Raw genomic sequence first — 24278 nt, 5'->3', positions numbered from 1 at the left:
CAGACACAGAACTGAATTCACCTTTAAGCAGGACAATAACCTAAAATGCAAGGAAAGATCTACATTGGAGTTGCTTACCAAGAAGAGTGAATGTTCCTGAGTGGCCGAGTTACAGTTTTGACTTAAATCTGCTTGAAAATCTATGGCAAGACCTGAAAATGGTTGTCTAGCAATGATCAACAACCAATTTGACAGAGGTTGAAGAATTTTGAAAATAATAATTTTGCACAATCCAGGTGTGGAAAGCTCTTATAGACTTACCCAGAAAGACTCACAGATGTAATTGCTGCCAAAGGTGATTCTAACATAAATTGACTCAGGGGGTTGAATACTTTTATTTTTCATATTTATTTTACAAATGTAATAATTTTTCTCCCACTTTGACATTACAGAGTATTTTGCGTAGATCATTGACAAAATAAATGACAGTTAAATCAATTTTAATCCCACTTTGTAACACAACATAATGTGGAATAAATCAAGGGGTGTGAATACTTTCTGAAGCCACTGTATATACTGTATATATTTTTGCTAGGTAGCTATACCTGCGCCAAAACTCCGGTATTTTTCATCCTATAGCTTGTTCTCCATCTTCTTTTTAAATAGTGAGCCAACATGTTTTCACCACTTTTATTTCCATGACTGATCAAAGCTCGTTTTCTCATGCTCTCTCTTGTCTCTCTGCAGCAGACATATGTTTGGAACATCAAATCGCAATATCGAATCACAATACTATAGAATGGTGATGTTGTGGAAAATTCTGTCACCACAGTGAGAATCGCAATACATATCGTATCAGCACCCAAGTATCGTGATAATATCTTATCGTGAGGTCCCTGGCAATTCCCAGCCCTAATTAAAATGGGTCAACACTTCCTTCTATCTTTGACTCTTTTTCCCCCAGCTACAAGCTGTCTGTACTACAGCTGCATGTCATCTGGTGAGCTGTTTATGAACTCAATGATCCAGGCCTCCAGTACAGAGACCATAGATATGGAAAGATAGCACAGCATGGGCAGCCCCATTGCTTCGTATGCTCTTACTGAAAGGGATATTATTGCTTCCTCATACAACAAAACAATGTGTGATCCCTTTAACCTCAACATGTCCTCTGATCCTGGAGGCATGGACATAAAAACACTTTCAAACGTGTTTGGCGGGTACTTCAAATCTTTGCATAGGAATCCTATTTGAACGTAATGTGTGTGACCTAAAGCCTTTTCATTCACCAAAAAGGTGTTGCGTGAGTTGGGGGAGGGGGTGCATAAACCTCTTCTCGAAGGCATCCCTCGCCTTTTCTATGGTTGCACATATCATCTCTGCAAGGGTGAACTTTGATGTCAAAATATTGAATGTGTGTGACAGCACCGGTCAAGTTTGTGAAGAACAAAATGACCATATATTTGCATCAGCCTCAACTATATTTGTGTGTGTGTAACACGTGCAAATCTGGTACAAAGGTGAATAATTTTTTTTACCTCAAATGTGAAGACAATGTATTAAAATGGGTCAACGCTTCCTTCCATCTTCAACACATTTTCCCCCTGATACAAACTGTCTGTTCTACTACTGTCGTCTCTTCCCATGTCAACTGGTGAGCTGTTTATGAACTCAATGACCCAGGCCTCCAGTGCAGAGACCATAGATATGGAAAGATAGCACACGTTCTATCCTTGCAAATGGCATCCTCTGTGACAGCATGGGCAGCGCCATTGAGGGCAATCTCTATTTTAAAGTAGTCATCCAGAGCCCTCTTTCTATCTTTATGGCAGAGACAAACAGCCATTACCCTGGTATTACTATTCACTCTACCACTGACAGACTTGAACTCCCCCTCCCCTGCTCCATCGTCTTACATGCTCCATTAGATCCACAAAGTTGACCTGACACAACTCAATGTCTCAAAACAATCCAGTAAACGTATGGTCCAATGTGCCAATGAGAAATATGAATCACTCTCTAAAGTGTGCGTGCAAATGGTTTATATTGCTGTTGTTATCCTTCCAACATATCTATCAGATTTTGACGGGAGCTAATCCATTGCCATGCAGGGGAATTGATTGTGTTGCTCAGCTTTGGTCTCCGTTTGGCCAATCTTATGTACATGTTCCCCAGATTTAAGTAGGCTCCTCTAAATCCCAGAGTGCACCACTCAGTCACTTTAAACCGTAATCCATAGCTGAGCAACACAATCAATTCCCCTAGAATGTTTACACTCCAGTACAACAGTAGTATGGAGCATTCAAAGAGAATGGCCTGATTACAGTCTGTGAGATGACGCCGTCGCTTCGTTCTGCTGCACTGGGCTGCACAGTATTGTGTTTCACTCTCAGAGCAGTCAATCAGTCACACACACACACACACACGTGCACGCGTGCTCATGCACACATACACACATACACACGTACACACACGCACATCCATCTTCATATCCCAGTCAGTCCTCCATTACAGCTTCAACTTTGCCCCACATGCTATGGTATGCCAGAGACCGACAAGTATGAACGGTGGTGCGATGGTGGAGTTGGTGGACGTGCATACACAGTTCAGGGAGTTTACGCAACTCTACCTGTGTAAAGAAGTGCAAGGTGCCGGTAAGTAACACACCGCTCTAACCACAATGACTCAATCCCAGAGAAACACCACAAGTCTTTTCTTAGAATAAAAATATAAAACAAGGACATTCTGACTTACTTCAACCACATTCAAGGAATAAAAAAAAAAACGTTTTTGACAAATTATTTGTTATGGCTTGTTGCTACTTTCATCGCAATTTCAAGCCTGAGGTGATTTTCCATGAGCCATGCCCAAACTGCTGCTCTCTCTCTCACTCTCTCTGTCTCTCTCTCTCTCTCACCCAGTCAGACTTGCATACCTACCACTTGCACAACCCATCTCCTGCAGTGCTCTACTAACTCTACATCACAAACTACATCAAATCACATTTACTATACACTGATGTGCTGCCACTCAATGCTATCATTCAGTCAAATATTTATATACCTTTTCTACCCCCTAATCCTGCAGGAATGCTAGATCACTCCTTAATGGTTTTGACTTGGTCTATGTCCCAAATGGCACCCATAGTGCACTACTTTTGACTAGAGCTCTATAGGCCCTGGTCAAAAGTAGTGCACTATTAAGTGAATAGGGCGCTAATTGGGGATGCAAGCTCAGTCCCCTGGCTGCGAAAGCTCCAGCTTTTTAATTACTCAACACAGCACACCGCTCCAGAGCTGGCACAGTGAATTTACAGGCTCTTTATGGTCAGACCACACACACACAGAAAAACATGCACGCTTACACACACACACGCGCGCGCGCGCTCGCTTCTGTAGGTAAGCGCGCACATGCACACACACATACAGATTTCTAAGTAAAAGTATATCAGTGCTAATGGCATAAGTCCACTTCAAATAGAGAACCATTGAACCACTGTAGATGAAGTGTGGGCTACTCTGTGCCAACTGTAGTGAAAATAGGTCAATTCTATAATCTTTATTAGTGCTCGATATTACTTTGTCTGCGAAGGTTAAGATTACATTCCAACATAAAACCACAACAAGGCCTAGGTTTTTTGTCAATCTTTGAGGTAAAAAACAATTATTTCAACTGGTAATAATAATAATGATTTAAAATGTGAACCTAAACACAAAACACAGCTCCAAACAAACCCCATTATCTCCAACAGGAGGAGAGAAGCCCATTAGAGCCAACATAACATGGTAAAAAAAAAACATTCCCCACAACAACGCCATGAGAAGACGCCAACACTACTTCATTAGATTGACACACACACACACACACACACACACACACACACACACACACCACAGAGAGAGAGACAGTAGACTACACAGTTCTAGTGGGATGTTTGTTTTGGCATTAGGGGCCCTTCCTTTGTTCCTGAGAACACAATGTTTTCTTCCTTAGGAAAGAGGAAAGGAGCATGATAGAGAGAGTGAGACTCCCAAATGGCACCCTATCCCCTATATCAGTGTTTCCCAACCCTGGTCCTCCAGTACCCCCAACAGTACACATTTACGTTGTAGCCCTGGACAAACACACCTCATTCAACTCATTGAGGGCTTGATGATAAGTTGACAAGTTGAATCAGGTGTGCTTGTCCAGGGTTACAATAAAAATGTGTACTGTTGGGGGTACTCAAGGACTAGGGTTGGGATACACTGCCCTATATAGTGCACTACTTTTGACAAGGGCTCTGATCAAAAGTAGTGTACTATTTAGGGAATGGGGTGCCATTTGGGACACAGCCTAAGTCTGCATTCAAAACCATTAGAGCGGCCTATGCTTCCTTTTGCCACTTATTTTAAATCACACTGTTCCACAGCAGAGCCTGTCACACTGAAACACCCGCAGTGTTGCCTAATCACTCATACCTTAAATAAACTGCTTGCCTTAAGTGATAGAATATTATTTACAGAGGGTGTTGATTAAAGGAAATTGAGGTTTTGCCAGCAAATGGGCTGAAAAACCAAGGCAGGCCACTTGAATAGTCCAATTCAGAGAGGCGTTGAGTAAGTTAAGGCTTCCGCACCAACCATTCTCACTCTAACTCAAAGTGTTATGCAGCCACATGGTTTACTTGCATAGCAATCATGTAGGCCTAACTGAGGGATTGCAAACATACAGTGGGGAGAACAAGTATTTGATACACTGCCGATTTTGCAGGTTTTCCTATTTACAAAGCATGTCGAGGTCTGTAATTTTTATCATAGGTACACTTCAACTGTGAGAGACTGAATCTAAAATTAAAATCCAGAAAATCACATTGTATGATTTTTAAGTAATTAATTTGCATTTTATTGCATGACATAAGTATTTGATACATCAGAAAAGCAGAACTTAATATTTGGTAGAGAAACCTTTGTTTGCAATTACAGAGATCATACGTTTCCTGTAGGTCTTGACCAGGTTTGCACACACTACAGCAGGGATTTTGGCCCACTCCTCCATACAGACCTTCTCCAGATCCTTCAGGTTTCGGGGCTGACCAAGCCACGACCCATCTTCAATGCTCTTACTGAGGGAAGGAGGTTGTTGGCCAAGATCTCGCGATACATGGCCCCATCCATCCTCCCCTCAATACGGTGCAGTCGTCCTGTCCCCTTTGCAGAAAAGCATCCCCAAAGAATGATGTTTCCACCTCCATGCTTCACGGTTGGGATGGTGTTCTTGGGGTTGTACTCATCCTTCTTCTTCCTCCAAACACGGCGAGTGGAGTTTAGACCAAAAAGCTATATTTTTGTCTCATCAGACCACATGACCTTCTCCCATTCCTCCTCTGGATCATCCAGATGGTCATTGGCAAACTTCAGACGGGCCTGGACATGCGCTGGCTTGAGCAGGGGGGACCTTGCGTGCGCTGCAGGATTTTAATCCATGACGGCGTAGTGTGTTACTAATGGTTTTCTTTGAAACTGTGGTCCCAGCTCTCTTCAGGTCATTGACCAGGTCCTGCCGTGTAGTTCTGGGCTGATCGCTCACCTTCCTCATGATCATTGATGCCCCACGAGGTGAGATCTTGCATGGAGCCCCAGACCGAGGGTGATTGACCGTCATCTTGAACTTCTTCCATTTTCTAATAATTGCGCCAACAGTTGTTGCCTTCTCACCAAGCTGCTTGCCTATTGTCCTGTAGCCCATCCCAGCCTTGTGCAGGTCTACAATTGTATCCCTGATGTCCTTACACAGCTCTCTGGTCTTGGCCATTGTGGAGAGTCTGTTTGATTGAGTGTGTGGACAAGTGTCTTTATACAGGTAACGAGTTCAAACAGGTGCAGTTAATACAGGTAATGAGTGGAGAACAGGAGGGCTTCTTAAAGAAAAACTAACAGGTCTGTGAGAGCCGGAATTCTTACTGGTTGGTAGGTGATCAAATACTTATGTCATGCAATAAAATGCAAATTAATTACTTAAAAATCATACAATGTAATTTTCTGGTCTCTCACAGTTGAAGTGTACCTATGATAAAAATTACAGACCTCTACATGCTTTGTAAGTAGGAAAACCTGCAAAATCGGCAGTGTATCAAATACTTGTTCTCCCCACTGTATGACTCAGATCACAAGCTTCCTCTTAAAGGCATCATTTACTTTGTGGAAATGTGTGACCTTACAGAATGTGGAACATTTTAAAACACTACTGATCAAAACTGAGGTTTCCCACGAATTCGAGTTTTTTAAATAAAAGGACCACAACTATTACTGAGAATGGTATCATCAGCCCAATGTAGAAATATCCAAACCTCGCAAGATTGTAAACTGATTGTAAACAGACAACCTGTATCTTGCTAAAACAGATTAAAACAGTAGGCTACATTAAAGTGGATTAAAAGCGCTGCATTACAAAAAGCCAATGACGGATTGCTATGAAAGACTAAACCCCTCTTGGTTCAGATTATGACATCTCCCTAAGGAATGGTTTATGCAGGTAATGCTAGCCATCTCAATCAATCACACTTAGCCTGTGCTACCCCCTGATGGGATGGAGTCTGAGGCTGTGTCCCAAATGGCACCCTATTCCTTATATAGTGCACTACTTTTGACCAGGACCCATAGGGATGCTGCCTCAGACTGTACTGCTCAGGGGCAGCTTGGCAGGTCCACCCTGAAAGCAGAGCCAGGAGTCGATATATCAACATCACTAAGAGCCATGCTGCAGAGAAAAACAGAGGATATTCAGTAGGCTCCATGACATGTGTCCCGTTGATTTAAATACTTGAGAATAGATCAGGACAACTACTGAGATTCAGAGAAGAATAACACTCCTTAGAGTAGGATTGCAAAATTCTGGTAACTTTCCCAAGATTCCCAGGTTTTCCCAACATCAGGAAAAAAAAGGAGCAAGGAATCTAGAATCCTCCAACTAGGATTTCTGGAAAACCTGGCAATTTTGGGAAAGTTACTGGAATTTTGCAACCCTACCCTGGAGTGAGTAGATTGAACCACCCAAAAAGGGAACAATAGAGGACTTATTACTCAATGTCCATAACAAATGTATTGAGCGTGCACCGACTATGATGATAATGTATAACACTGTGTTCCTACAGTAGGCTTTAAGTCTCTTAGACCAATCACTATTCTAACCTAACCTACCTAACCACCTTCCCTTTCAGTGGTCTTCTGAGTTCATTCATGCGATCTCATCCAAGAGATACTTGTTGAAATGATTCAAACGTTTCTTACAGCAAACTTTTGTCTCGTTTGTTGAACCCTCAACCTCACCTGTCCTCTGCTCTGACTATGTCCAGTAACATTGGCATAAAGAGCCTGTCAAGCTGATTTCATGCCTGTCTGCCTCTGGAAACATGACACCCCACTTATACATACTTGATGTTGTGCCACCAAAACACACCTCATCCACTGCTGCATTACTACTGCAATCTCAGAACCAAATCTGGCATTTATGTTAACAGTCTGTCCGTCACTAGAGACTACTGTTGCATAAGCCTGAGCCTGATGTTACCTTTCCAGCATGCCAAACAGGCTTACACAAGTGTGCCTGCCTATTACTGAACACTGAAGTGGAAAGATCAGGATGACAGGCCATGTCACAAAAGGGATTCTAAACATGACCTCTGGTTTGGACAGCCTACTCCTATTTCCCTAATGAAAGCTTTAAACACTCCTTCCGCACAAGATGTCGAATGAGTCCCAAATGGCATTGTTTTGTCTTGACCCCAGATAAACCCAGTTGGCTATTTGATTGAATAAGGCCTTGGGCTTGCCGATTGATTGTAAATTGATAATGTACTGAGATCAATAGAGGGACATAACTAGTGATGGGGGGAAAAAATCGATACAGTTACCTATCGAGATATTATTTTTGACGATATATCGTATCGTATCGTATTTGCACTAGTTGGCTGTACCTGCACAGAAACTCCAGTATTTTCCTTCATAGCTTGTTCTCCATCTTCTTTTTAAATAGGGAGCCAATTTGTTTTCAGCACTTTTATTTCCATGACTGATCAAAACTTGTTTTCTCATGGCTCTCTCTTGTCCCTCTGCAGCAGACATATGGTGAGCAATATGTTTGGAACATTGAATCGCAACATATATACATGTCACGCCCTGACTCTAAGGACTCGTATTTGCTGAGTCAGGGTGTGATTTTCCTTGTTGTGAATATATTGTGGTTAGGTTCTATGTTGGATTTTCTATGTTTAGATCTTGTATGTCTAGATCTATGTTGGGCTGTGTGGTTCCCAATCAGAGGCAGCTGTTGCTCGTTGTCTCTGATTGGGGACCATACTTAGGTAGCCTTTTGGCACCTGTTAGTTGTGGGATCTTGTTCCGTGTAAGGTATGTTGTTTGTGTGCTACCTTGGACTTCACGTTTCATTTGTTGTTTTGTCGTGTGTTTATTCGTTAAAAAAACATGTATGCTTATCACGCTGCGCCTTGGTCCTTCTCGTTCGTAAACGATCGAGGAGGTGACTTTAGTAGATGTACTCCTCGGTTGGGGGAGAATCACGGAGGAGGAGGCCGTCCGCTACCGGAAGGCGATGAAGGAGGATGCCCAGGTAGGAGAGGAGAAACGGCGCCAACAGTGCCGACGACGGAGACCCGAGAGGCAACCCCAAGATAATTTTTTTGGGGGGCACACGGTGTGGACGACGAGGCAGCAGGAGGCAGCGACAGGGCGATTCTGCAGGTTAGGAGAGGAGGCCACCAGGTTACGGGGGCTATTGGTTCAGAGGGAGCAGGAGTTATTTGGTCAGAGGGAGGAGCTACAGGAGGCTATAAGGGAGAAGGAGAGTGTAGAGGCACGGCGAGAGGAGCTGGTTAGGCAGCAGAAGGAGCGGGGGTTTATAAGGGAACCCAGTCCCGCTCCTCGCACCAAGGAAGTGGTGCGTGTCGCCAGTCCGGTCCGGCCCGTTCCTGATCCCCGCACTAAGCCAGTGGTGCGTGTTCCCAGTACGGCCCGAGGCAGCCCGGCCTGTTCCTGCCCCTCGCACCAAGCCAGTGGTGCGCGTCGCCAGCCCGGCCCGGCCTGTTCCTGCCCCTCGCACTAAGCCAGTGGTGCGCGTCGCCAGCCCGGTCCGGCCTGTTCCTCTCCCTCGCACCAAGCCAGTGGTGCGCGTCGCCAGTCCGGTACGGCCCGTTCCTGCTCCCCACACCAAGCCAGTGGTGCGCGTCGTCAGCCCGGTCCGGCCCGTTCCTGCTTCCCGCACCAAGCCAGTGGTGCGTGTGTCCTGTCCGGCACGGCCCGTTCCTGCTCCCCGCACCAAGCCAGTGGTGCGTGTGTCCAGTCCGGCACGGCCCGTGCCTGTTTCGGTCAGCTGCTCCACTCCGGAGCCAGAGCAATCCGCTCCACCGGGGTCCGGTCCAACTCCGGTCAGCGGATCCACTCCGGAGCCAGAGCAATCCGCTCTACCGGGGTCCAGTCCAGCTCCGGTCAACCGCTCCACTCCGGAGCCAGAGCAGTCCGCTCCACCGGTGCCTGATCCAGCTCCGGTCAGCGGCTCCACTCCGGAGCCAGAGCAGTTCGATCCACCGTCGTCGGGTCCAGCTCCAGTCAGCGGTTCCAGTCCAGACCCAGACGTCAGCCCCTCTCCAGGTTCGGGGTCTCCCACACCAGGGTCCAGACAGGGCTTGGTACGTCGTGGAAGGAAGGAGAGGGGAAGCAGCGCGCCGAGGTCCAGACCAGACCAGGGGCGCAACAGGGAGGTTGAGAGTAAGTGGTGGTCACGCCCTGAGCCGGATCCGCCTCCGAGGCGGAATGCCCACCCGGCCCCTACCCTGTTATGTTTATGTGGCGCGGTCGGAGTCCGCACCTTTGGGGGGGGGTACTCTCACGCCCTGACTCTAAGGACTCGTATTTGCTGAGTCAGGGTGTGATTTTCCTTGTTGTGAATATATTGTGGTTAGGTTCTATGTTGGATTTTCTATGTTTAGATCTTGTATGTCTAGATCTATGTTGGGCTGTGTGGTTCCCAATCAGAGGCAGCTGTTGCTCGTTGTCTCTGATTGGGGACCATACTTAGGTAGCCTTTTGGCACCTGTTAGTTGTGGGATCTTGTTCCGTGTAAGGTATGTTGTTTGTGTGCTACCTTGGACTTCACGTTTCGTTTGTTGTTTTGTCGTGTGTTTATTCGTTAAATAAACATGTATGCTTATCACGCTGCGCCTTGGTCCTTCTCGTTCGTAAACGATCGTGACAATACAGTTGAAGTCTGAAGTTTACATAAACCTTAGCCAAATACATTTAAACTCTCTGTTTTTCACAATTCCTGACATTTAATCCTATTAAAAATCCCCTGTTTTAGGTCAGTTAGGATCACCACTTTATTTTAAGAATGTGAAATGTCAGAATAATAGTAGAGAGAATGATTTATTTAAGCTTTTATTTCTTTCATCACATTCCCAGTGGGTCAGAAGTTTACATACACTCAATTAATATTTGGTAGCATTGCCTTTAAATTGTTTAACTTGGGTCAAACCTTTTGGGTAGCCTTCCACAAGCTTCCCACAATAAGTTGGGTGAATTTTGGCCCATTCTTCCTGACAGAGCTGGTGTAACTGAGTCAGGTTTGTAGGCCTCCTTGCTCGTACACGCCTTTTCAGTTCTGCCCACATATTTACTATAGGATTGAGGTCAGGGCTTTGTGATGGCCACTCCAATACCTTGATTTTGCCACAACTTTGGAAATATGCTTGGGGTCATTGTCCATTTGGAAGACCATTTGCGACCAAGCTTTAACTTCCTGACTGATGTCTTGAGATGTTGCTTCAATATATCCACATAATTTTCCTTCCTCATGATGCCATCTATTTTGTGAAGTGCACCAGTCCCTCCAGCAGAAAAGCACCCACACAGCATGATGCTGCCACCCCCGTGCTTCACGGTTGGGATGGTGTTCTTCGGCTTGCAAGCATTCCCCCCTCCAAACATAACGATGGTCATTATGGCCAAACAGTTCTATTTTTGTTGCATCAGACCAGAGGACATTTCTCCAAAAAGTACGATCTTTGTCACCATGTGCAGTTGCAAACCGAGGTCTACAATTTCTTTTCTGAGGTCTTGGCTGATTTCTTTTGATTTTCCCATGGTGTCAAGCAAAGAGGCACTGAGTTTGAAGGTAGAACTTGAAATACATCCACAGGTACACCTCCAATTGACTCAAATTATGTACATTAGCCTATCAGAAGCTTCTAAAGCCATGACATCATTTTCTGGAATTTTCCAAGCTGTTTTAAGGTACAGTCAACTTAGTGTATGTAAACTTTTGAACCACTGGAATTGTGATATAGTGAATTATAAGTGAAATAATCTGTCTGTAAACAATTTTTGGAAAAAGTACTTGTGTCATGCACAAAGTTGATGTCCTAACCGACTTGCCAAAACTATAGTTTGTTAACAAGAAATTTGTGGAGTGGTTGAAAAACGAGTTTTAATGACTCCAACCTAAGTGTATGTACACTTACCATTTCAACTGTAGAATCGTGAGAATTGTAATACATATCGTATTGGCACCAAAGTATTGTGATAATATCGTGAGGTCCCTGTCAATTCCCAGCTTCACACTCTTAGAAAAAAGGGTTCCAAAAGGGTTATTCGACTGTCCCCATAGGCGAACCCTTTTTGGTTCCTGGGAGAACCCTTTTTGGTTCCACATAGAACCCTTTTGGGTTCCATGTAGAACCATCTGTGGAAAAGATCCTACCTGGAACCAAAAAGGGTTCTTGAAAGGATTCTCCTAAGGGGACAGCCGGAAAACCCTTTTAGGTTCTAGATAGCACCTTTTTGTCTAAGAGTGTAGTCATACCCCAGGGGAACAGTTTGTCATCACTACAACACTAGTCATCCTTCCAGTAGCTCAGGCTCATGTAAAGGAGACCTAAGAGCAGCCATTCCATCCCTCAGGCACTCTGTCCTCATCTGATCTCTCTGTCCTTGTCTAACCCTCACAAAGGTTACATCAGGCCCATGTGCCATGTGTCTCAACATGCAGCCAGCCATCTTCCCAACACAACGCTTTGTCTCATCCGTGCTAGCGAGTCATGGCACAGCTAGTGTTGCTTATCTCTGGGTGAACGGAATGATAAAGACGTCATAAGTGTCGTGTTTCTGAACAGTGTCTAATACCCTTTTCAGACATATGGAATGTGCCGCCTTGAAAGTGCCTCGGCTACTGCATGTTTGTTTGTCTGTAAGGGTACACTACGGCTTTTTAAATGCCAACACGAAACCTTCTCTCAAGATAGCTTCGAAGCGCCACTGAACAGGCATTTTACTTGTCAATCAAATAATCTCGAACAGCCTGCGCGCAACCTGCCTGCCTGCTGCCTGCGCGCAGACCACTCTCACCTAAAAAAGTATGTTAAAGTTAATTAAATAGCATGATTTACCAAGACATTTAGTTTTTAAAAAATCTAGCTACCCTACCATAAAAACAACACAGCAGCACATCAATCAGCAACGTTTATATTCGTCAGGGAAACAGTACCGAACGCTTCTGATGCAGCACTTTATTTAATTGTCTGAAAGGTTATCAATTGTCACTATCGACACATTACTGTAGCGGCGTTCTATGTCTGTAAAGGGTATAATAATAACAGACAGAGGAGAGGTAAAAACTGGGAGCCACGACAACATAAACTCAAATGAAATCCTGATTGGAAGAACAGCGTGAGTTGTACACAGAATACTGTGTGGACACCTTGTGCTTTTCTACAGGAGGTATGTCCAAATGGCACCCTATTCCCAACATAGTGCACTAATTTTAACCAGAGCACTATAGACCCTGGTCAAAAGTAGTACACTATATAGGGAATAGGGTGCCATTTAGGATGTAAGCCATTTCACAGATTAACCAGTGTGTTCCTGTTAGTAACGGTCACTATGACCTCAACACACAGTTCCAGACAAACCCCATTCTCTCTAACAGGAGGAGAGATGACCATTAGGGCCAACATAACACGTTGAAATAACAACATTTCCCACAACAACGCCATGAGAAGAGAAAGAACAACACTACTACTATTGCTATTAGATCCAGAAACAACACAAGGAGATTAGAGGAAATGTTTATCCAATGTTGCAATAGTTGATCTAAACACAGGTCACCATGACCTGAAGCATGTGTGTGTGTGTGTGTGTGTGTATGTGTGTGTGTTTGTTGCCCTCTTACCTGGTAGGCCTCCAAAATGTAGCGGCCCTGGCAGGGTGTGGGGGCCGGGGCCGGGGGGGCCTGCCTCTTCTTAGGCTCTATCCTGGGGGACATCCTTGAGATGTTCATGACGGACTGGGACTGGCCCAGGGTGCTGGGCCGCGCCTCCACACAGGGCACGATGGATACCGTGGACAGGCCCTGGAGGAGGAGGGAAAGAGAACATAAAAATAATGACACACAGACAGATAATGTGACACATTCACACAAACAGATGTGTGAGTACACACACGCACACACATACCTGCATGTACACACACACAATTATAAACACACGGAACAGAGCTACATATTGACTGAGTGGCATTTAAAGGTCAGGTAATTCTAAATGGTCTCAGAAACCCAAAATCAGAGGTTGATATGGTGGACAGTGGAAATGTCAAGGGCCAGTCCTGAAGGGTGAGCATGGGTCATGCCCTTTATTCACTAACGCTGTGTCCCAAGTGATATTTTGGATTCAGTCCTGGGCCCTTGTTAGTCTGAGTCCCAAATGGCACCATATTCCCTATGTTTTGCACTACTTTTGACAAGGACCCATAACACTATATAGAGAATTGGGTGCCATTTGGGACTCAGACTAACAAGGGCCCAGGACTGAATCCAAAATATCAGCATATCCTCATCATGGCCTGTTACTGCAGTGGTAAATTAAGCCATTGCAAAGCTTAGGGTTGAGTATGTCTCCAAGGCACAACAGTCTAGTCTGCAAGAGGAGGCTCTCAGATCCCTGCTGAATCAGGATGCTTTGTGACAGTTGTGACAGCTGCAGTCAGCTTTATTACCATTCTGTAGCTACGCCGCCTCGCTAATACACTGTCTGTCTGTCTGAGAGGGATGCTGCTGAGCAATGGGGAACGATCAAAGAATGATCAAAGGCTTTTCTAAGCATCTGAAACTTAGCCTGGTCCCAGATCTGTTTGAGCTGCCTTTCCAACTCCTATGGTCATTATTGTGCCAAGTGATCATTAAAAGGAGTTGGCAAGACAGCACAAACAGATCTGGGTCTAGGCTATCTGAAATTCCTAGGCTTCTGTCTCTCTGTACTGTAGCACAACTAGGAACAAAGATATGCAGCTTTAAACGATAGTGGGGGGGGGTTAAAGAAAATAAAGGAAAACGTATTAAGTCAAAATGACACAGCATTTCAGACCATTCCTGGGCAGAGGATCAAAGAAGTCATGTAAAAAAGTTCAATGACTAAAACATTATGTTCTAGTCATTAGAGGTAATCAGTGAACCAAGCACTTCTCACAGTAGGGAGAATGAATGGAACCTGAATGGAAAATGTGCAGGAGGGCCTTGTGTTCGGGTCTGAGAGAAAGCACTCAAAGGTATTCAGACCTGGGCTTAAATAGTATTTGTTTTCTTTCAAATACTTTTGATCATTTGATTGAGCCTGCCTGGACTGCCATGTGGGCAGGGCTTGAACTTTGGGGAGTATTTCATTGGTTCCATTACACCAGGGAAGCTAAATCAAACTAGTCTAGTCTACTAAGGAGAGTCAGTGTGGCTTTGAGGGAGATGTGAGTATGCCAAATGCTTGCATATTGCATAAGCTTGGAAAAGCAGACTGAGCTACTATACAGTAATGCAGAGCAAAGAGAAAAATATGTATGTAACAAAATCCCAGCTGGAGTCTTATAGTCCTGCAGTAGATTTACTGCTGCCCACCTCTAAGAACAGAGCCTAGATCAACTAAGTCAACATCATTCATCTTTATGACACTTATATGTTTAACTTTGATCTTCTCTTATCTTACTCAAGACACGTGACTCTCCCACCTACTAGATCTTCCGGACCCAAATATTATATAACATTTAGCAGACGCTTTTATCCAAAGAGACTTACAGTCATGCGTGCATACATTTTACGTATGGCTGGTCCCGGGAAAAGAACCCACTATCCTGGTGTTGCAAGCGCCATGCTCTACAGAGGACCACGTGATTTATACATGGGCATTATTGCATCCCAAGGATAGATGACATGGCATAGTTTACACAGTGCATTAGTCAGCTTTACTCTATTCCCTTCTATCGGATGCTGCCTATATATAGGCAACTGTACATATAAATGTACATATACAGTGAGGGAAAAAAGTATTTGATCCCCTGCTGATTTTGTACGTTTGCCCACTGACAAAGACATGATCAGTCTATAATTTTAATGGTAGGTTTATTTGAACAGTGGGAGACAGAATAACAACAAAAAAATCCAGAAAAACGCATGTCAAAATTTTTATAAATTGATTTGCATTTTAATGAGGGAAATAAGTATTTGACCCCTCTGCAAAACATGACTTAGTACTTGGTGGCAAAACCCTTGTTGGCAATCACAGAGGTCAGACGGTTCTTGTAGTTGGCCACCAGGTTTGCACACATCTCAGGAGGGATTTTGTCCCACTCCTCTTTGCAGATCTTCTCCAAGTCATTAAGGTTTCGAGCCTGACGTTTGGCAACTCGAACCTTCAGCTTCCTCCACAGATTTTCTATGGGATTAAGGTCTGGAGACTGGCTAGGCCACTCCAGGACCTTAATGTGCTTCTTCTTGAGCCACTCCTTTGTTGCCTTGGCCGTGTGTTTTGGGTCATTGTCATGCTGGAATACCCATCCACGACCCATTTTCAATGCCCTGGCTGAGGGAAGGAGGTTCTCACCCAAGATTTGACGGTACATGGCCACGTCCATCGTCCCTTTGATGCGGTGAAGTTGTCCTGTCCCCTTAGCAGAAAAACACCCCCAAAGCATAATGTTTCCACCTCCATGTTTGACGGTGGGGATGGTGATCTTGGGGTCATAGGCAGCATTCCTCCTCCTCCAAACACGGCGAGTTGAGTTGATGCCAAAGAGTTCAATTTTGGTCTCATCTGACCACAACACTTTCACCCAGTTCTCCTCTGAATCATTCAGATGTTCATTGGAAAACTTCAGACGGACCTGTATATGTGCTTTCTTGAGCAGGGGGACCTTGCGGGCGCTGCAGGATTTCAGTCCTTCACGGCGTAGTGTGTTACCAATTGTTTTCTTGGTGACTATGGTCCCAGCTGCCTTGAGATCATTGACAAGATCCTCCCATGTAGTTCTGGGCTGATTCCTCACCGTTCTCATGATCATTGCAACTCCATGAGGTGAGATCTTGCATGGACCCCCAGGCCGAGGGAGATTGACAGTTATTTTGTGTTTCTTCCATTTGCGAATAATCGCACCAACTGTTGTCACCTTCTCACCAAGCTGCTTGGCGATGGTCTTGTAGCCCATTCCAGCCTTGTGTAGGTCTACAATCTTGTCCCTGACATCCTTGGAGAGCTCTTTGGTCTTGGCCATGGTGGAGAGTTTGGAATCTGATTGATTGATTGCTTCTGTGGCAGGTGTCTTTTATACAGGTAACAAGCTGAGATTAGGAGCACTGCCTTTAAGAGTGTGCTCCTGATCTCAGCTCGTTACCTGTATAAAAGACACCTGGGAGCCAGAAATCTTTCTGATTGAGAGGGGGTCAAATACTTATTTCCCTCATTAAAATGCAAATCAATTTATAACATTTTTGACATGCGTTTTCTGGATTTTTTTGTTGTTATTCTGTCTCTCACTGTTCATGTCACGCCCTGACTCAGGGGACTCTTATATGTTGAGTCAGGGTGTGAATATTCTATGTTGTGTATATTTATGTGAATTATCTAGTATGTGTAGATCTATGTTGGCCGGTGTGGTTCCCAATCAGAGGCAGCTGTTGCTCGTTGTCTCTGATTGGGGATCATACTTAGGCAGCCTATTGGCACTCGTTAGCTGTGGGATCTTGTTCCGTGTGGAGGCTTGTTTTGTGTTTAGCCTTAGGACTTCACGTTTCGTTGGTTTGTTGTTTTGTCGTGTGTTTATCATTTAAATAAACATGTACGCATTTCACGCTGCGCCTTGGTCTGACCCCTCCTTAAACGAACGTGACAGAAGATCCCACCAAACACGGACCAAGCAGCGTGCCCAGGAGGACCGAACACCCTGGACACAGGTGGGGAAGATGTGGTCGTGGGAGGATATATTTGCAGGGAAAGGACCATGGGCGAAGGTAGATGCCCAGGCAGGAGAGGAGCAACGGCAACACAGAGGACGCTGCTGTGCGGAAGTAGGCATCCAGCCAGGACGGGTTGTGCCAGCTCTCCGTTCCAGACCTCCAGTCCACCTCCACAGTCCGGTACGGCCCGTTCCTGCTCCCCGCACCAAACCAGTGGTGCGTGTCGCCAGCCCGGTACGTGGTGCGTGTCGCCAGTCCGGCCCGGCCTGTTCCTGCTCCTCGCACCAAGCCAGTGGTGCGTGTCGCCAGCCCGTACGGTCTGTTCCTGCTCCCCGCACCAAGCCAGTGGTGCGTGTCGCCAGCCCGGTACGGCCCGTTCCTGCTCCCCGCACCAAGCCAGTGGTGCGTGTCGCCAGCCCGGTACGGCCCGTTCCTGCTTCTCGCACCAAGCCAGTGGTGCGTGTTCCCAGTCCGGCCCGGCCCGGCCTGTTCCTGCTCCTCGCACCAAGGCAGTGGTGCGTGTCGCCAGTCCGGCCCGGCCCATTCCTGCTCCTCGCACCAAGCCAGTGGTGCATGTTACCAGTACGGCCCGGCCTGTTCCTGCTCCTCGCACCAAGCCAGTGGTGCGTGTCTTCAGTCTGGCCCGGCCCGTTCCTGCTCCTCGCACCAAGCCAGTGGTGCGTGTTCCCGGTCCGGCTCGGCCTGTTCCTGCTCCTTACACCAAGTATAGTGGTGCGTGTTCCCAGTCTGGCCTGTTCCTGCTCCTCGCACCAAGCCAGTGGTGCGTGTCGCCAGTCCGGCCCGGCCCGTTCCTGCTCCTCGCACCAAGCCAGTGGTGCGTGTTCCCAGCCCGGCCTGTTCCTGCTCCTCGCACCAAGACAGTGGTGCGTGTCGCCAGTCCGGCCCGGCCCGTTCCTGCTCCTCGCACCAAGCCAGTGGTGCGTGTTCCTAGTCCGGTCCGGCCCGTGCCTGCTCCTTGCGGTTCCTGTCCAGACCCAGACGTCAGCCCCTCTCCAGGTTCGGGGTCTCCCACACCAGGGTCCAGACAGGGCTTGGAGTATCGTGGGAGGAAGGAGAGGGGAAGCAGCGCGCTGAGGTCCAGACCAGACCATGGGTGCAATAGGGAGGCGGAGAGTATGTGGTCGTCACGCCCGGAGCCGGATCCGCCCATGACGGCCCCTACCCTGTTATGTAAAGGTTGTGCGGTCGGAGTCCGCACCTTTGGGGGGGTTACTGTCACGCCCTGACTCAGGGGACTCTTATATGTTGAGTCAGGGTGTGAATATTCTATGTTGTGTATATTTATGTGAATTATCTAGTATGTGTAGATCTATGTTGGCCGGTGTGGTTCCCAATCAGAGGCAGCTGTTGCTCGTTGTCTCTGATGGGGGATCATAATTAGGCAGCCTATTGGCACTCGTTAGTTGTGGGATCTTGTTCCGTGTGGAGGCTTGTTTTGTGTTTAGCCTTAGGACTTCACGTTTCGTTGGGTTGTTGTTTTGTCGTGTGTTTATCATTTAAATAAACATGTACGCATTTCACGTTGCGCCTTGGTCTGACCTGTCCTTAAACGAACGTGACAGTTCAAATAAACCTACCATTAAAATGATAGACTGATCATTTCTTTGTCAGTGGGCAAACGTACAAAATCAGCAGGGGATCAAATACTTTTTTCCCTCACTGTAAATGTAAAGTATGTACAGTACCAGTCAAAAGTTTGGACACACCAACTCATTCAAGGGTTTTCCTTTTATTTATTTTTATTTTTTACATTGTAGAATAATAGTGAAGACATCAAAACTATGAAATAACACATATGGAATCATGTAGCAACCAAACAAATCAAAATATATTTAGATTTGAGATTCTTCAAATAGGCACCTTTGCCTTGATGACAGCTTTGCACACTCTTGGCAACCAGCTTCACCTGGAATGCTTTTACAACAATCTTGAAGGCGTTCCCACATATGCTGAGCACTTGTTGGCTGCTTTTCCTTCATTCTGCCGTCCGACTCATCCCAAGACATCTCAATTGGGTTAAGGTCGGGGGATTGTGGCGGCCAGGTCATCTGATGCAGCACTCCATCACTCTCCTTATTGGTAAAATAGCCCTTACACAGCCTGGAGGTGTGTTGGGTCATTGTCCTGTTGAAAAACAAATGATATTCCCACTAAGCCCAAACCAGATGGGATGGCGTATCGCTGCAGAATGCTGTGGTAGCCATGCTGGTTAAGTGTGCATTGAATTCTAAATAAATCACAGACAGTGTCACCAGCAAAGCACCCCCACACCATAACACCTCCTCCTCCATGCTTTACGGTGGGAAATACACATGCAGAGATCATCCGTTCATCCACACCGCGTCTCACAAAGACACAGCGGTTGGAACCAAAAATCTCCAATTTGGACTACAGACCAAAGGACACATTTCCACCGGTCTAATGTCCATTGCTCGTGTTTCTTGGCCCAAGCAGGTCTCCTCTTCTTATTGGTGTCCTTTAGTAGTGGTTTCTTTGCAGCAATTCGAGCATGAATGCCTGATTCACCCAGTCCCCTCTGAACAGTTGATGTTGAGATGTGTCTGTGACTTGAACTCTGTGAAGCATTTATTTGGGCTGCAATTTCTGAGGCTGGTAACTTTAATGAACGTATCCTCTGCAGCAGAGGTAACTCTGGGTCTTCCATTCCTGTGGCGGTCCTCATGAGAGCCAGTTTCATCATAGCGCTTGATGGTTTTTGCGACTGCACTTGAAGAAAGTTTCAAAGTTCTTGAAATGTTCCGTATTGACTAACCTTCATGTCTTAAAGTAATGATGGACTGTCGTTTCTCTTCGCTTATTTGAGCTGTTCTTGCCATAATATGGACTTGGTATTTTACCAAATAGGGCAATCTTCTGTATACCACCCTACCTTGTCACAAGACAACTGATTGGCTCAAACGCATTAAGAAGGAAATAAATTAAAATTAAATTAACTTTTAAGAAGGCACACCTGTTAATTGAAATGCATTCCAGGTGACTACCTCATGAAGCTGGTTGAGAGAATGCCAAGAGCGTGCAAAGCTGTCATCAAGGCAAAGGGTGGCTATTTGAAGAATCTCAAATATAAAATATATTTTGATTTGTTTAACACTTCTTTGGTTACTACATGATTCCATAGTTTTGATGTCTTCACTATTATTCTACAAGGTAAAAACATGTAAAAATAAAGAAAAACCCTTGAATGAGTAGGTGTGTCCAAAGTTTTGACTGGTAGTTTATATGCAAATATTCCAGTAAATCCAAAGCCTCAATCTTCTGCCGGTTGGTCCCATGCCACGAGAGAGGGCTGAGAGAGAAAACCTGAACTGCATTTTTAGAAATCAGACAGCCTTCAGCAGGGACTGGGGAGTGATTATTGGCCAGCGGCCAACCCTCTCCTCCCCTGATGAACTTTTCACACTGCGCTCATGTGTTCATGGCGACCTTCTCACATGAAAGTGGGTGTGGGTAAACCGTTAATATTTCAGCTCTCTGAGAGTCTGCATGTTCAATTATGAAAGACCAACACAAACACACGTTCCAAATTTAGGGAGGGATCATGCTAACTTTCAATTGGGATCCATGCTGTTATTGTACTCAGCTGTTGGAACAGAATGTTCCATGCAGGGAATTGCCATGAATGCGTATGATACGTTATATAATCTTAAATCAGTTACAGACCAGAGCCCCAAAAAGCTATTGGGTCTTTCTTTGTTATTAAAGTTTGGGAAAAGTTCACCTGAACATCTGTAATTACAGTTGAAGTCGGAAGTTTACATACACTTAGGTTGGAGTCATTAAAACTCGTTTTTCATCCACTCCACAAATTTCTTGTTAACAAACTATCGTTTTGGCAAGTCGGTTAGGACATCTACTTTGTGCATGACACAAGTAATTTTTCCAACAATTGTTTACAGATAAATTATCTCACTTATAATTCACTGTATCACAATTCCAGTGGGTCAGAAGTTTACATACATTAAGTTGACTGTGCCTTTAAACAGCTTGGAAAATTCCAGAAATTATGTCATGGCTTTAGAAGCTTCTGATAGGCTAATTGACATCATTTGAGTCAATTGGAGGTGTACCTGTGGATGTATTTCAAGGCCTACCTTCAAACTCAGTGCCTCTTTGCTTGACATCATGGGTCAATCAAAATAAATCAGCCAAGACCTCAGAAAAAAATTGTAGACCTCCACAAGTCTGGTTCATCCTTGGGAGCAATTTCCAAACGTCTGAAGGTACCACGTTCATCTGTACAAACAATAGTACGCAAGTATAAACACCATGGGACCACGCAGCCGTCATACCGCTCAGGAAGGAGACGCGTTCTGTCTCCTAGAGATGAACGTACTTTGGTGCGAAAAGTGCAAATCAATCCCAGAACAACAGCAAAGGACCTTGTGAAGATGCTGGAGGAAATAGGTACAAAAGTATCTATATCCACAGTAAAACGAGTCCTATATCGACATAACCTGAAAGGCCGCTCAGCAAGGAAGAAGCCACTGCTCCAAAACTGCCATAAAAAAGCCAGACTACGGTTTGCAACTGCACATGGGGATAAAGATCGTACTTTTTGGAGAAATGTCCTCTGGTCTGATGAAACAAAAATAGAACTGTTTGGCCATAATGACCATCGTTATGTTTGGAGGAAAAAGGGGAACGCTTGCAAGCCGAAGAACACCATCCCAACCGTGAAGCATCATGATGTGGGGGTGCATTGCTGCAGTAGGGACTGATGCACTTTACAAAATAGATGGCATCATGAGGAAGGAAAATTATGTGGATATATTGAAGCAACATCTCAAGACATCAGTCAGGAAGTTAAAGCTTGGTCTATGACCCCAAGCATACTTCCAAAGTTGTGGCAAAATGGCTTAAGGACAACAAAGTCAAGGTATTGGAGTGGCCATCACAAAGCCCTGACCTCAATCCTATAGAGCATTTGTGGGCAGAACTGAAAAAGCGTGTGCGTGTAAATCATTCTCTCTACTATTATTCTGACATTTCACATTCTTAAAATAAAGTGGTGATCCTAACTGACCTAAGATAGGGCATTTTTACTAGGATGAAACGTCAGGAATTGTGAAAAACTGAGTTTAAATGTATTTGTCTAAGGTGTATTTAAACTTCCGACTTCAACTGTACATGCTGGATGAACTCTGAGAGCTAACCACAATGCCTATCACCCATGCATTTCCAAGGTGGAAATGCATTGTAAGTGGAGTACTCACTGCCAAGACTAGAGACAGATAGAACAGAACATGGCCATCTTTGATGATTTAGAGGCAGCAACACGCCCCTATAGTCCTCTCCAAGGACAAAATGTGATCTGAAATAGTTTCATTCTGTACAATAAAAAAAACTCTGGGAAAACAGACAGCATCATTTCTGGCATGCCATAGCATCAAAAGAACTGTCTCATAAGCAAAGCAATATAGTTTTCAGATATCCATTTCTCATTCCTTTAGATCATACACTATGTACACAGTCCTCAACATATCGGTCCATCAGTTTGTCAAATGTAGGACACTGTACATTGTGTATCATAGATGCAATACTCTTCTATTTCAGTCGATGCTATGAACAGTCCTCAACATATCTTCCCATCTGTTTGGCCCATAATGGTATCCAGATATGAGAGTAAATGCAGCCAGGTATAGTATGATGATGTAACATGATCACTAAGGACACAGAGGGTGTGTGTGTGTGTATGTGCGCACCCTGGGGCACGACTCAAATGAGCAGGAGAGATCCACCAAGGTCTTATGGGAAATCCAATAAAATACCCATATTGATTTGAGGTGTATCCCAGATGGCTGCCTGCAATAGATTCCTCTGTAATTGTATAAAACTGATTAAATTACCTTCCGAACAGGTAGCCTGTTCAATGTTTGCTCTAATAAAATAATGTTTTAGCACACATGCACACCACATACAAAGAACTCCACGATGGAGTGGAGACTGTGCCCGGGAAACTGGCTCTACTGCTGTAACTACTACTGTATTACAAACTAACTATAACATACATTATACGTGTCACTGAGTAAAGCTGATAAAATAATAAGAAATAATTCAAGGCTTTAATTTATTTCAGTTTGACTTGCTGCAGGAGGGAAATCATAAGACGTGGGATCAGCTTGTCAAGTCTGCCTTCTAGTGGTACATGAGCAGAACAACCGTCGCAATCAACTATATCAAGAGAAGGCACACTAAGGCTGAAAAGTAGGGTTGCAGAATTCCGGTAGCCTTCCCAAAATTCCCAGGTTTTCCAGAAATCCTTGTTGGAGAGTTCTGGATTTCCTGCTTATTCCCTTCTGATTCCTGGAACTCTACAACCAGGATTTCTGGAAAACCTGGGAATTTTGGGAATGTTACCGGAATTTTGCAACCCTACTAAAAAGAAAACCAAAGTTGAACTCGTGTGTTTTCATGTTTTTTTTTGTGTGCATAAAATGCAATCTGTTACAAGGTGGTGGGTATTAGGTAAATCTACAAGAGAATAGAACTCAAAAGCATAATATCTCTTTCTTCTAATTGAATGAGATTGCACTTTAAAAAAAGGTAACAGCTTGAGAGATTTGAGTATTGAAAGAAAATATAATGCAAGATGTCAATTACCACACCCAGACATTTCAGAGGAGGGTTAGCAGTACTTACATTGTAGTGTTTTTCAGTATTTTGAATAATATTATTATCAAGACCATCCATGTCCATAGCAGGCGACTGTTCTTCAGTCTGAAATGGAATGTACAGCTAACATGCAATACAGCAGAATGCAACTACAATACAAGCATGACATGCAGTTATTTCAGTTATTTGACAGATGATAGCAGTACTCCTACAGCGCTAGGGTTAAAAAGCCCTTTCCACTGGGACAGTAAAAACTATAAGACTGATTATTTTCATGGAAAGCCATCATATGTTGAGCTCAAGAATAACAGTAGCTATTGAAGTAGCAGATTTTATAAGTATCAAATTATTCCACTCAAACAGAAGAAATATGCTTCCTTTACCTGCATTTCAACATACAGTAGTAGTAAGTCAACAGTATAAAG

The 24278-nt window shown here is 44.7% G+C and overlaps 1 protein-coding gene across 3 annotated transcripts in view; it reads right to left on the bottom strand.

Moving 5' to 3' along the window:
* LOC121586244 (protein cordon-bleu) overlaps positions 1 to 24278 on the bottom strand; it is a 76620-nt gene that overhangs the window by 16262 nt on the left and 36080 nt on the right. For 2 of the 3 annotated variants that reach the window (XM_041902785.1, XM_041902787.1), the window contains exons 8-9: positions 23881 to 23958; positions 13159 to 13338 (exon numbers count right to left, since the gene is read on the bottom strand). In XM_041902785.1, coding sequence (XP_041758719.1) covers positions 13159 to 13338; positions 23881 to 23958 — 258 coding nt within the window. The remainder of the gene's footprint in view (positions 1 to 13158; positions 13339 to 23880; positions 23959 to 24278) is intronic. The other variant, XM_041902786.1, reaches the window with a different exon arrangement.

The sequence above is a fragment of the Coregonus clupeaformis genome, chromosome 17 (assembly GCF_020615455.1).
Source record: "Coregonus clupeaformis isolate EN_2021a chromosome 17, ASM2061545v1, whole genome shotgun sequence".
In the NCBI taxonomy this organism is placed as follows: Eukaryota; Metazoa; Chordata; class Actinopteri; order Salmoniformes; family Salmonidae; genus Coregonus; species Coregonus clupeaformis.
Note: the sequence above shows the minus strand (reverse complement) of the source record. Positions and strands in the feature narration are given on the sequence as shown.